This window comes from Solanum dulcamara, chromosome 10 (assembly GCF_947179165.1).
Source record: "Solanum dulcamara chromosome 10, daSolDulc1.2, whole genome shotgun sequence".
In the NCBI taxonomy this organism is placed as follows: Eukaryota; Viridiplantae; Streptophyta; class Magnoliopsida; order Solanales; family Solanaceae; genus Solanum; species Solanum dulcamara.
The window spans coordinates 66,061,997-66,073,096 of record NC_077246.1 but is presented as its reverse complement, the minus strand read 5'-3'; the positions used below and the strand labels follow the sequence as shown (position 1 = coordinate 66,073,096).

Here is an 11,100-nt window from a genome sequence, read left to right as displayed (position 1 = left end):
TCTGATCTCATCATTCTTTGTCAGGCAATTTTCGCTGTGTTTTTAGTTTTCCATAGGTTCTGTTTCTCTCTTCTTTTTGTTTTTATTTTCAAAAAATTGGGCCCTTATAGTGTGTTTCTCTATTTTATTTTACAATTTACCCTTGCTGACGAAATCAATGTCATTTCCTTATGATCATATCTTCTACCGTTCTACGGGTGAGTTTTCATCTGAGGGTTATTCTTAGACCTTCTGTGTGAATTTTCATGTTGGCTGGACCATTTGGCCTTTCTATTGTTTAATCTTTCTACCACAATTATGTCTCAATCTTGAACAAGTTGGAGTCGGCTATATGAATCCTCATTGACCGTGTTACTTCTAAACTTATCTCAAGTCAATATTATACAAAATTAGCCAGACCACTTTAACCTTTCTAATTTTGAAAGATACCCACTCTGTTCTGACTTTGCATTTTCTGCATGAAACCAGTATTATCAAAGGCATGCTAAAGCCTTGAAGCGAAGCTCAAAACGTGTTGAGTGCTTCACCTTGCTTAAAAACTGAATTTAATGGACCAGTATCAGAAACTTCGATTTTCATCAGATTTCGAGCAACTGAAACTCCATAAACGGATCTAATTGCATCAAGCCTTGAAGTAGTAGTGAGAGTGTGAACATCTGCTCTACCAGCTCCATGCTGTGTACAAAGAAATTCTAAAGTGATGTATTTCTAAACATGTGCTTGAACACGAGAGAATAAGTAATAAAAACAATAAAGGAACATAACATTGTCAAACAACTAACCTTTCTACAAGAGAAGCTCACATGTGTGTGATGAATTGCAAACCTACTAATAAGGTCAACAATTTTTGGATAGTCATCGGCAGAATTCTGAAGGGTTTTCCTTCGCGCAGCCATGTTATAAAATAAATTCTCAATCTGGGGAAAAAACAACCAAGCAAAAGTTCTTGTAGCAATTATTATAGCTTCACACATAAACAGAGAAAGTATTAATGAACTTCCGAATTAAGGACAGTTCAATTAGTGGAACTAAGCTTTTTCATAGAAAAATAAAGACTTAATCAAACTTGAAGCCAGAATGCTTCTGAGCTAGGTCTTATATACCATTTTAAAAAATAAAAGTTCTATTGCCTTCATTGTTCCCACATCCCAATGTCCATCAAATTATATATGAGGACTTAAAGATAAAGAGCAAAACACGATCATAGAATCTAGGAAACAAGACGTTGCCATCATACCATTATCTGGGTACCCTTGACAGCAGCACAAGCTTTTGGCTCATCCACCATCAAACCATCTCTATATGTTGCCCTGGAAGATCCCAAGGAAGAAAAAAAAAGTTATACCAACAATTTACTTTTTCTCTAAATCATATAATGACTATTTAGATAAAAATGAACATGAAGCAAAGGCACATTCAGAATATAAGCTTGTTGGTTTCGATCTTTAAAGTTCTTAGCACAGAACTTATTGTACTTTTGATTCATGGGTCCAGAATATATAAATTAGTGGCTTTTCACATATATATCCATGTTCCATGTTGACAATAGTGGGTTCGGTAACCTGCAGCTAATAAGCTACATTCGTCACTAACGTGAAGAAACCTAAAAAGAAAACAACAAAAGCCTGCTAGGGAATAACTCTCAAAACTCCGAGGCAAACTAAGTTGCTGTGAAAGAAAACATTACGGGGAAAAAATACTTTGAGAAAGAAAGATGAAATTACTAAAAGCACAACCTACATACAAACAAAAAAAAATTTAAGGGAAAGCATATCATACGCAATGAAAATGTTTATCATGCATGATGTAATTCCCTAACACAATACAACATATATTCCTGTGAGGTATTTCATTTTCAAGGATGGAAAAACAACTACTCTTGTACACATTATATCACCTGTATCCATGCAACTGGCCCATAGTAATGGTGGTGACAGTGACATGACCCACATATGTCATGCTAGCCAAGGCTTCTCCTCTAAATCCCATCGATCTAATGGACTGCAAATCTTCAAATTTACTCAGCTTGGATGTTGTATGCCTCTCGCATAAAATTGGCAAATCTTCGTACTATAAAAAAAAAACATAAAAAAGGAATCAAAATAAAATCTTTCAGTGGAGAAGCATAGGAGTCAAAATATATATATAGCGGTGGTTGAGTATTAGTACTTCCACTGCCCCAAAATATTTGGCAATTTCAGTAATAATACTTAAATGTGCAGTTTCGGAATATTTAAATTAAACTTAAGAAAATAAATTTAACTGGAAAAGTTGTTTAGAATGAGAACTGAGAAGCGTACACGGATTCCATGGCCATCGTCGGAAACTTGGATAAGTTTAAGACCACCATCCTTAACAACAACGGAAATAGAGGTGGAATCAGCATCCAGGCTGTTCTCAATGAGCTCTTTGACGGCAGACACTGGCCGTTGGATGACTTCCCCAGCCGCGATTCTGTTAACCACAGATTCCTCCAGACGCCGAATCTTCGGTGGCTCCTGGGGAATCGAGGCTGGAATGGGTTCATCTTCCATTTCCACTTCAATAATAGCTTGTTCAATTTCCATGGCCACGCTGCTCTGCTATGTAATAATGTGGCGGAGGGGCAGTCATGGAGAAGGAGATTAAAATTTCACAGACATGCTGCAGCTGTACTAGCATGGCCACGCTGCTCTGGTTATTTGCTTGATTGCTTCGTTATTTGTGCTTGTATTCCAACAAAAATTTCATGGAGTAGGAAGTAGTCATTCTTTTCATTTTTGTGTATACTAATGAGAATTACATTCTCTCAGTCAGGAAACATCTTGCTTCGATATTTTATCAGTTTTTACCATGTTCTTGATTTTCAGTTGAGATTAGGTTTTTTGGCATCTTTGGTTTATTGAGTAATCAAGAAAAGTAAATTTTAGCCTCCGATTTTTTGGCTTCTTTTGAACTCCTATTTGCTCAACTGCTGTCTTGCGTATAGCATGATGTCTTCATCACTAGTTTAGTGGAATAAAGCAAAACAGAGACAATGCATACCTTCCATTTTTGCTTCTTTTCATAATGAATGCATGCAGAAAAGCACAAATAAAACGTTTGATGTAGGGGTGGGGGTGTACCATATCCAATCTGACCATCTTCACAGCCAGCACTAGCAAGAAGCTTCCCTTGGGATTGTTTTCCCAGGCAAAAACAAAAAAAACAGAACTTGTACCTGTTTCATACTTTGGTTCTTTGGGGGTAGGGGCCAGGGAATTTCATTCTCAAATCAGAAACTGTACATTTGTACATCCTTTTGCTTCAAGGAAAGCCACATCAAAATTCTCCTAGGTTTAACATCTCTCAAAAATTCTGTAGAGCTTTTCCAGTGATGCAACCTAGAAAAAGACAGTAGATGATCAATAGCATAAACATGTGCGACTCAAGATAACATCTTTAAAAAGAAGAGTAGAAAGACGGGGAAGGAGCGGGTGAGGAGAGATCAAATATCTGCTAGGAAAAAACCACACTAGAGATTTATGCTTTCTCTCCTTTTCATTTTTTGGTTTCCTATTCGTGCCCTTTGGAAATATAGGAATGAGAAAGATTGTGACACTAAATCATAATAGGAAAATATGTAAAGCAAGAGATGGCAACGAAGAAAAGTTTTACTTATATGGTACCTGAACAAAAGTTCCATTTGTAGCCATAGAATTAGGGGGCTTGAAGAAGAGCCTGAGGGAGGGAAACAGAACATGCTGAATTGACCATTCACGTTGAGCCCAGACATTTTCGGCCTCCAAAAGTAATGCTTCCTCAAATTCAGCCTCCATGGTATCATTCTCTTAGTAACAGCAAATTCAGAAGTTAGTCCTAGCTAAGAAACGATCCACAAGATTAATATGAAAGAAACACATAGTAATGTGTTGGGAGGAGACATAAATAACAGTAACACTCAGTGAATGTCATAAATATATAGAATTCAGAATTATAGTCATTACTGTTAGACTAGCAAGTGTGTTATGATAGAGATAAGTATCAAATGAAAGTATTTGTAACCACCCTCATAGTCATTTTATGATTTTTGCGTGTTTTGCCTATTTTACCCCTTTTCGTAGGTTCAGTACAATATTTGTGGTTTGCAGGGATGGGCGACATGGCTCCCAAAGTGGTTGGACGAGATTTGGATAAGTTATTCATTTTGAAAAGTTGAAATGGTTGGACAAAGTCAATATTTGAGGAAGATGAGCTCGAATGGAATTCCACCAGTTCCGTTAGTCCCGAAGGATCATCTTTGAGTTAGTTGGACTATTGTTTCGGGTCCTGAGGTATTCGGATGGGTTTCAAGTCATTATATGGGAAGTTTGGAAATTTAGAAGTTAAGAGTTGACTTCAGTCAACATTTGGTCAAGATGACCCTAGATGGGTGATTTTATGGTTCCAACTAGTCTGGATCGTGTTTTATGATTGATTTGCACAATTGGTTTGCGTCTGGAAGGTCTCAAATGAGTATTGGGTGTTCGTTCAGAGTTTGGTGTTTCGACGTTGTTGAGTTTCAATGGTACTACCTAAAGCAAATGAGCTCCAAATGGAATTTGGATTGAACCTTTATATCTGTATCGTAATTTTCGAAATTATTGCATAAAGAGTCGTCATATTTCGAGTTCGTATAAGACAAATATGCTCATTTTAGTGTTGGGAAGGATTGTTGGCGCTGGTGCGACCACAGAAATAGATACACATCCACAAAGCCATAGCTACAGAAATCAGACTGTATGCGTGAAACCGCAACTGCGGAACTGGCACCGCAAGTGCAATGCCAACAACAACAACAACATACCCAGTGAAATTCCACTAGTGGGGTCTGAGGAGGGTAAAGTGTACGCAGACCTTACCACTACCTCATGGAGGTAGAGAGGTTGTTTGCGTAGGTGCAATGCAAAAAAAATGATCGCGAAAACGGAAATCGCTGAGATAAAATCTCAGATCGTGTTCTATTTGGTATTTTCAACATTTGGGGAGCTCCAATAAAGGCAATTTTCGATGTATTTTTCTCCTATGATCAACTAGCACGTGATTCGAATTCAAATTTAGTCATTTTGCAATAATACCCATTATTGTCACACTTAAATTCATGGTTATGAATGTGGGAATATTGATTTTTAGCCTTAGGTGTATAAAGTATGATCTTTTGTCAATGGGGAAGGCAATCTTCAAGATTTTTGTCGCGAGGGTAAGATTTTTAACTCCCTGATTGGTATTTTTTAAAATGATACTCCCTGATTGGTATTTATTTTCTGATTTGTTGATTATTTCACCGTTTAAACCACGTCTGAGCATAGAACTGGAGATTTCGGACCTAAAGATTAAGAAATTGTATTTTGTTGGTTTGACGGTTGATTTGAGCTCCGTTTCTATGAAATTTTATATTCAAGTTTCTTACATTATGGGTAACATGATTTTAAAAAAAAAATCTTGTTTTTCCCTTGTGATTTCAACCCCATTTTCAAAATGGTTTTCGACAATAGATTCCTAATACTCCAAGGAACATTTTCATGTAGAAATTTCCAGACTTTGCCTTCATTTTCGGATCGGGTTTTTGGGTCGGTTCGACCCGGATTTCAAAAACTATGATTTTGGTGTCCTTAGCTCTGTAATTTGATTAGGGATTCATATTTGATTAGATTCTTACGATTCGGAGCATCGACGGAAGGTAAAGATCCAAGTTTCGGAGTAGTCGGGTGCGATATCTAGGCAACTGAAACTCTAAACCTTAGTAAGCTTTGTAGAATGCGTATTCTTGTTACGTGCTATTTGATTTGATTAAATTTGGTATTGGGATGATCACAAATCAGAAAAATACTTGAAATTGAGCATTCGAAGATATGTAAAAGGAAAATTTATCTAATGAATCGAGCTATTTGATCTATCTGACTTAGTTGTCTCGTTGTGAAGCTTACATTGTGATATCTACGACATGAATTGCATATGATATTGGACTTCATTCCTTCCCATTGATTGTATGAATATTCTCATTTGCATTTGGGTTGATGTATACCATTGAGATCCTAATTGATGAATTCGCCTTGATGTAAACCATTGAGATCCTAATTGATGAATTCGCCGATGTGAAATGGTTTCAGCATAATGAAAGAGGAAAACAAAAAGGATTCAAAGGACGTGTCACGCCCTGTGGTTGTTATACTATTACATCGGGGGATGTGCCACGCGCCGTGGTTATATTATTGTATCGAGGGACATGCCACGCGTTGTGGTTGTTATATTTTTGCATAAGCGGGATGTGCCACACGTCGTGGTTGTTATTTTACCATCACATTAGGCATTCAACGCGACTTGACTATCTGAGTATTTGCCCTTCTTATGTGAGCTGTTGAGACTGAAATATGTGTGATATTGACATTATCTATTGAGTTGTGGAAACATACCTGACTTATGTGTTACATGAGCTATATCTGCATATAGAAATAGTTAGATTGGGCTGCTCTGCTTGCAGATTGTATTATGGAGGTTCGGATAGGGTGTCAGGAGTACCTGTTCTATTTAGCTTTATATGTGTTTACTGTATTACTTGTTAAGTACCGTGTTGTTTGGTACTCACCCCTTGCTATTTACACCTGTGTAGGTTCTGAGCTCAGACAGTGATTCAGATTTCTCCTTCCTTCATCCGCGGCTTTTGGAGTTACATGAGAGGTAGTTGTTGACGCCGGCGATCTCTCTCGTTTCTTTTACATGCTTGTTCCATTTGAGAGACAAACACATTTTTGAAACTTGTATTTATTTCATTTCACTGTAATAGAGGTTTGTATATGTGACAATCAATCCTTTGAGGTATTGTAAATGACTAAGACTTCTGCAAATTTTCGTGTTTATCTATCTATTATATTGTTTTTGCTTATTTCCACTTAAATTGAGTTTTGGGCTGACTTGTCTCGGTGGGTTGAGACGAGTATCATCAGACCCGTATTCGGACCATGACAAATTTACTCTCCTTAACGGATTCAGAGTCGGATTATGGTAATATCTTATGATAGTTGCAATCCTAACTGTATTTTGGGTTGATATGAGGTGTTTATATGGGTCAAGACATTGAAAAGGCAAAGATTGTAGGATTGCATTACTCTATGATTACACTGCCTTGAAATGTGTATTTGTTGATTTGGGATCAGAGTTGCATGCCTGCACATAATGCATTGCATTTCATATGAATCGGAGTTGCATGCCTGTCCAATATCATGTATGGAACGGAGTGGCACGCCTGCCTAATATTATGTACGGAACTAAGTGGCAAGCATTCCCAAAATCATGTATGAAACGAAGTGGCATGCTATCCCGAGGTAGCTGCTTAGTTGATCCGCATTTCCTAGATCTCTCCCATCCGCTTATTTTGTCCATGCCTTTTGTATTTCAAGACAATGTAGTAGTTATTATCGAACTGTGATACGCTAGAGGCTTGTACTAGTGACACAAAGTTTTGGGATGAGTCGTATCTATTTTTCCGCATATTTTATGAGTTTTATGAAAAATATCGTTTTATGAATTATCTTGATTCTTAAATGTTTATTCCAAGTGTTCCTACTTCATATTTCGTTTTATTACTTTGGGTTGGCTGACCTATCGGTGCACTTACCCGATTTTGGATCGTGACAGTGCCCAGGTCACAAGAATATCTATCTCCAATATTATCCCAACATAGCTAGCATGTTATAAGTTGGTCTTTCTTTTTTTTTTAATCCTTGGTTAAGTTGGTCCATCTTCCTGTGGCTTCTACTTTTGGATTGCAATACAAGCTGTTTCATAGCATTTAGCTGATTAAAGCTAATTGCTATCTTAAAAAATGAAAGTTGCGAAGTTTAAAGCACAGCTATCGCTGCTTATGCCTAATTGGTATCCCTAATTCTCTCACTGGCAATGCTGAATATGGCAATCTCAACAAGGTAAAACAAAGAGCTGTTAATTTACAGAAGGGCCCAGCGATCCTAAAGTATAATGATTTCTTAAAGTGCCAAATTGCAGTAGGATCTGGCTGTCAATGACGCAGACTAGGAGTGCAGCTCCTTCACTAGGACCAACAGGAACCCTTGCTACCCTGCAATAAGTACATGCCAGTCATAATGGAATTTGTTTTTCAGAATAGTTGCTTACCTATGTTTTCTACAGAAGTTCCTTCTCCACCACTTGAAAGCACTCTCTTTCTGTAGAATTTCAAGCCATCACCTGAGGGATTAGGCAATAATGGTGGATGCATGGCATAAAAACTTCCTAGGGCAGCAGCAATTGTCTGAAAACAAATTTTCTCATCCTCCCAGTCAACCTACAAATTAACAGAAGTAAAACGACACAGTTGAGCAAGATGGGACAGAAGGAGTAACAATTTAGTCTTGACCTATCTACCAACATTTGTAGCTTTGGGATGTCAACAATGGCCCTCAAATTTCATGAAAATATAAATTTGTTCAGTGAAAAAACAAATTTTACCGCCAATTCACATAAAGCAACTCTGATTATCCACACAAACTACATAGAAACCATAAGAGCCACAATAATAGGCAATATATATCCCCCAATAAGGCAACTGTAATATCACATGCTTAGATTAAAATTCATCAAATCCTAATACCTCCATATACTTCCTATGGATTGGTAATAAAGAAAAATAGCCTTTCATCTGGTTAAGAGGGACTTGGTAGTGAGAGAAGGAGGAGGAAGAATTCAGCAGCCATCTCTTTTTGCATTACACAGTGGAAGCAACTATGGAATCTGTTTTTCAATATTTTCAACTTCTCTTTTATCAAGCCTTTCAGTTTGAAAGACATGTTGACTCTTTGGGACAAAACTGGGATCAGTAAACCAGAAAGAAGTTTGAGGGTTACAGTGTCAGCTTGTATCTGTAGGGTTTTGTGGACTGAAAGAAATGCTAGGTGTTTTGAAGGGAAAGTTATCTTTGTACAAATGTTAAAAGTACAAATGTATTTGGTTTGTTGGCTTTTTGGTGCAACTTACAGGATGTAAAGGATAAAACAATGTCAGATTTGATCAAGTCACTACAGAAATAGATTTCCATATAGAAAGATACCCCTCTTTTTGTTTTTGCCCAGGGGATTTTCTTATTTATACCTACAGAGCACTTTCTTACTAGGCGTATGGACATAGATTTGGTTGAAATTTGGACAAAAGAATTTTTGAAGTTGAAAAATGGTAAACAATTTTCACTTGAAAAACTAGTCAAATCCAGGTTTTCAAATTTGAAAAACTCCAATCCGAAAAACTAACCAAAAAGTCAGTCCAATGTATAACCCAAAAATGTTCGGAAAAAAATGCAAAAAAGGAAAAACTATGTCCAAACAACTCTGTTAGTTTGGTTGTCCTATGTACTCAAAGAAACAGGTTCTTTGAGCAATGATGCAAGAATGTAAATTGAAGAATGAAGTAAATCAACACAAGAATTTTAGCAAGAAAAACTCTTTGCTCAAGAGAGGCAAAAACCATAACCATGGAACAATCCCAACCTCTACGCCCTTAACTCTTCTCTTCAATGACTCAACCTATCAATGAAGTCCCTTACAAACACAAAACAACACTTACTACAATCAACTAAGAAAGTAATCAAGATCTTGTTTTGGTACCAATCCAATAAACTAACTATTACAACTCAAGAACAACATAGATAAAACTTGATATGAGCAGGTTCTTTCATTGTAGCAACAATTACTTCTTCAAGACTCTTTGTGCTGACTCTTTCACACTGACGCGGTGATGCCTCTCTCTTTAGATGTGGTCAAATTCCAAAGCTTTGTGTTGTGATGTTATAGAAGTAAATAGCTGCCTTGTAGCATTCCAATCCAAATAGGAATTGATTCAAATATTTCCATCAATCTAATCCTAGTTTGACTTGGTTTGAATCTTCTTCATGCGTTGGGATTCTTTCTCTTAATTCAAAGTTAATACAATGTGTTCAATTTATGGTAATATTTTCATATCTTGAACTTCAGTTCCATGTAGAATTAGATTGAGTCATAGGTGGTTGCTCCATACAGACTTCTTTCTCAAGATCACCATGTAGAAAAGTATTCTCAATGTCTAACTGATGAGAAGGCCAATGACAAACGGCAACCATAGATAGAAAAAGACGGACAAATGGTACTTTAGCTATGGGAGTGAAAGCGTCAATATAATCTAGCCCAAATATTTGAGTATACCCTTTGGCAACAAGGCAAGCCTTAAAGCAATCAACCTGGTCGTCTGGACCAATTTTGACTGCATAAACCCAACGACAACCAACAGCAGATTTAGTTGCTGGAAGGGAGACAAGCTCCCAAGTACCACTGTTATGTAAAGCAGGCATCACATCAATCATAGCCTACCTCCATCAAGAATGAGAAAGTGCGTCACTTGTAGTCTTAGGAATAGAAATAGAGGACAGTTGATACAAATGCATAATGGGGTGATGATAGACGATGATAACTCAAGAAAGTATAATGTGGGTTAGCATGACGAGTGGATCGTATACCTTTCTGAAGTGCAATCGATTGGCTAGGAGGAGGCAAGTTGGCAGTAAGAGCAGGGTCCAGCACATGACATGAATCATCCGGGATTAGTGCTGGATGCAGACGACGACGATAAGTCAGGAGTGGTGGCACTACAACTGAAGATGTAAAAGAAACCGTAGATTTCTCAAAAGTTGGTACAGGTAAGACCTGAGGTATGGGTGAGACCTCGCAGAGTCAAGATGATCAAAAGATGTATAGTTTGGTTGAGATTCAAAGAATGAGACATCGGCGGACATAAGGTATCGACAAAGATCAGGCAAATACCAACACTACCCTTTTTAAAGTCAAGAGTAACCAAGAAAGACACATTTGATAGCACGAGGGGCTAATTTATCTTTTTCTGGGGCTATGTTATTAACAAAGCATGTGCTCGGAAAGACACGAGGCGGGATAGAATAGAGATGTGACTGAGGAAACATTATGGAATGTGGAACCTGATTCTGAATAGAAGATGAGGGCATTTTATTAATTAAATAACAAGATGCAAGGACTGCATCTCCCCAAAAACGCAACGGAACATGGGATTCAATGAGAAGAATGCGAGCAGTCTCAATGTTTCTTCCTTTCT

The 11,100-nt window shown here is 37.4% G+C and overlaps 2 protein-coding genes across 2 annotated transcripts in view; both read right to left on the bottom strand.

Annotated features, from left to right (window-relative positions):
- Positions 1-269: 269 nt before the first annotated feature.
- Positions 270-2,874, bottom strand: LOC129870266 (DNA mismatch repair protein MLH1-like). Its single transcript, XM_055944985.1, has 5 exons — positions 2,301-2,874; positions 1,898-2,070; positions 1,238-1,310; positions 783-917; positions 270-675 (listed from the first exon to the last, which is right to left on the bottom strand). The coding sequence occupies exons 1-5, from the start codon at positions 2,565-2,567 to the stop codon at positions 505-507; spliced, it is 819 nt and encodes a 272-aa protein (XP_055800960.1). The 5' UTR covers positions 2,568-2,874; the 3' UTR covers positions 270-504.
- Positions 2,875-3,140: 266 nt separating this feature from the next.
- The window catches only part of LOC129870265 (DNA mismatch repair protein MLH1-like), a 29,441-nt gene continuing 21,481 nt past the window's right edge, over positions 3,141-11,100 (bottom strand). Inside the window, exons 14-16 of the mRNA XM_055944984.1 lie at positions 8,128-8,296; positions 3,648-3,808; positions 3,141-3,362 (exon numbers count right to left, since the gene is read on the bottom strand). Coding sequence (XP_055800959.1) covers positions 3,318-3,362; positions 3,648-3,808; positions 8,128-8,296 — 375 coding nt within the window. The 3' untranslated portion in view covers positions 3,141-3,317. The remainder of the gene's footprint in view (positions 3,363-3,647; positions 3,809-8,127; positions 8,297-11,100) is intronic.

Bases quoted from the DNA above. Each gene is read 5' to 3' on its own strand.
- LOC129870266 (XM_055944985.1), bottom strand. From the start codon at position 2,567: ATGGAAATTGAACAAGCTATTATTGAAGTGGAAATGGAAGATGAACCC. The intron at 1,311-1,897 runs GTGATATAATGT...GGGATCTTCCAG, and splicing joins GGCCAGTTGCATGGATACAG to GGCAACATATAGAGATGGTT. The intron at 676-782 runs GTTAGTTGTTTG...CTTTGTACACAG, and splicing joins TGAGCTTCTCTTGTAGAAAG to CATGGAGCTGGTAGAGCAGA.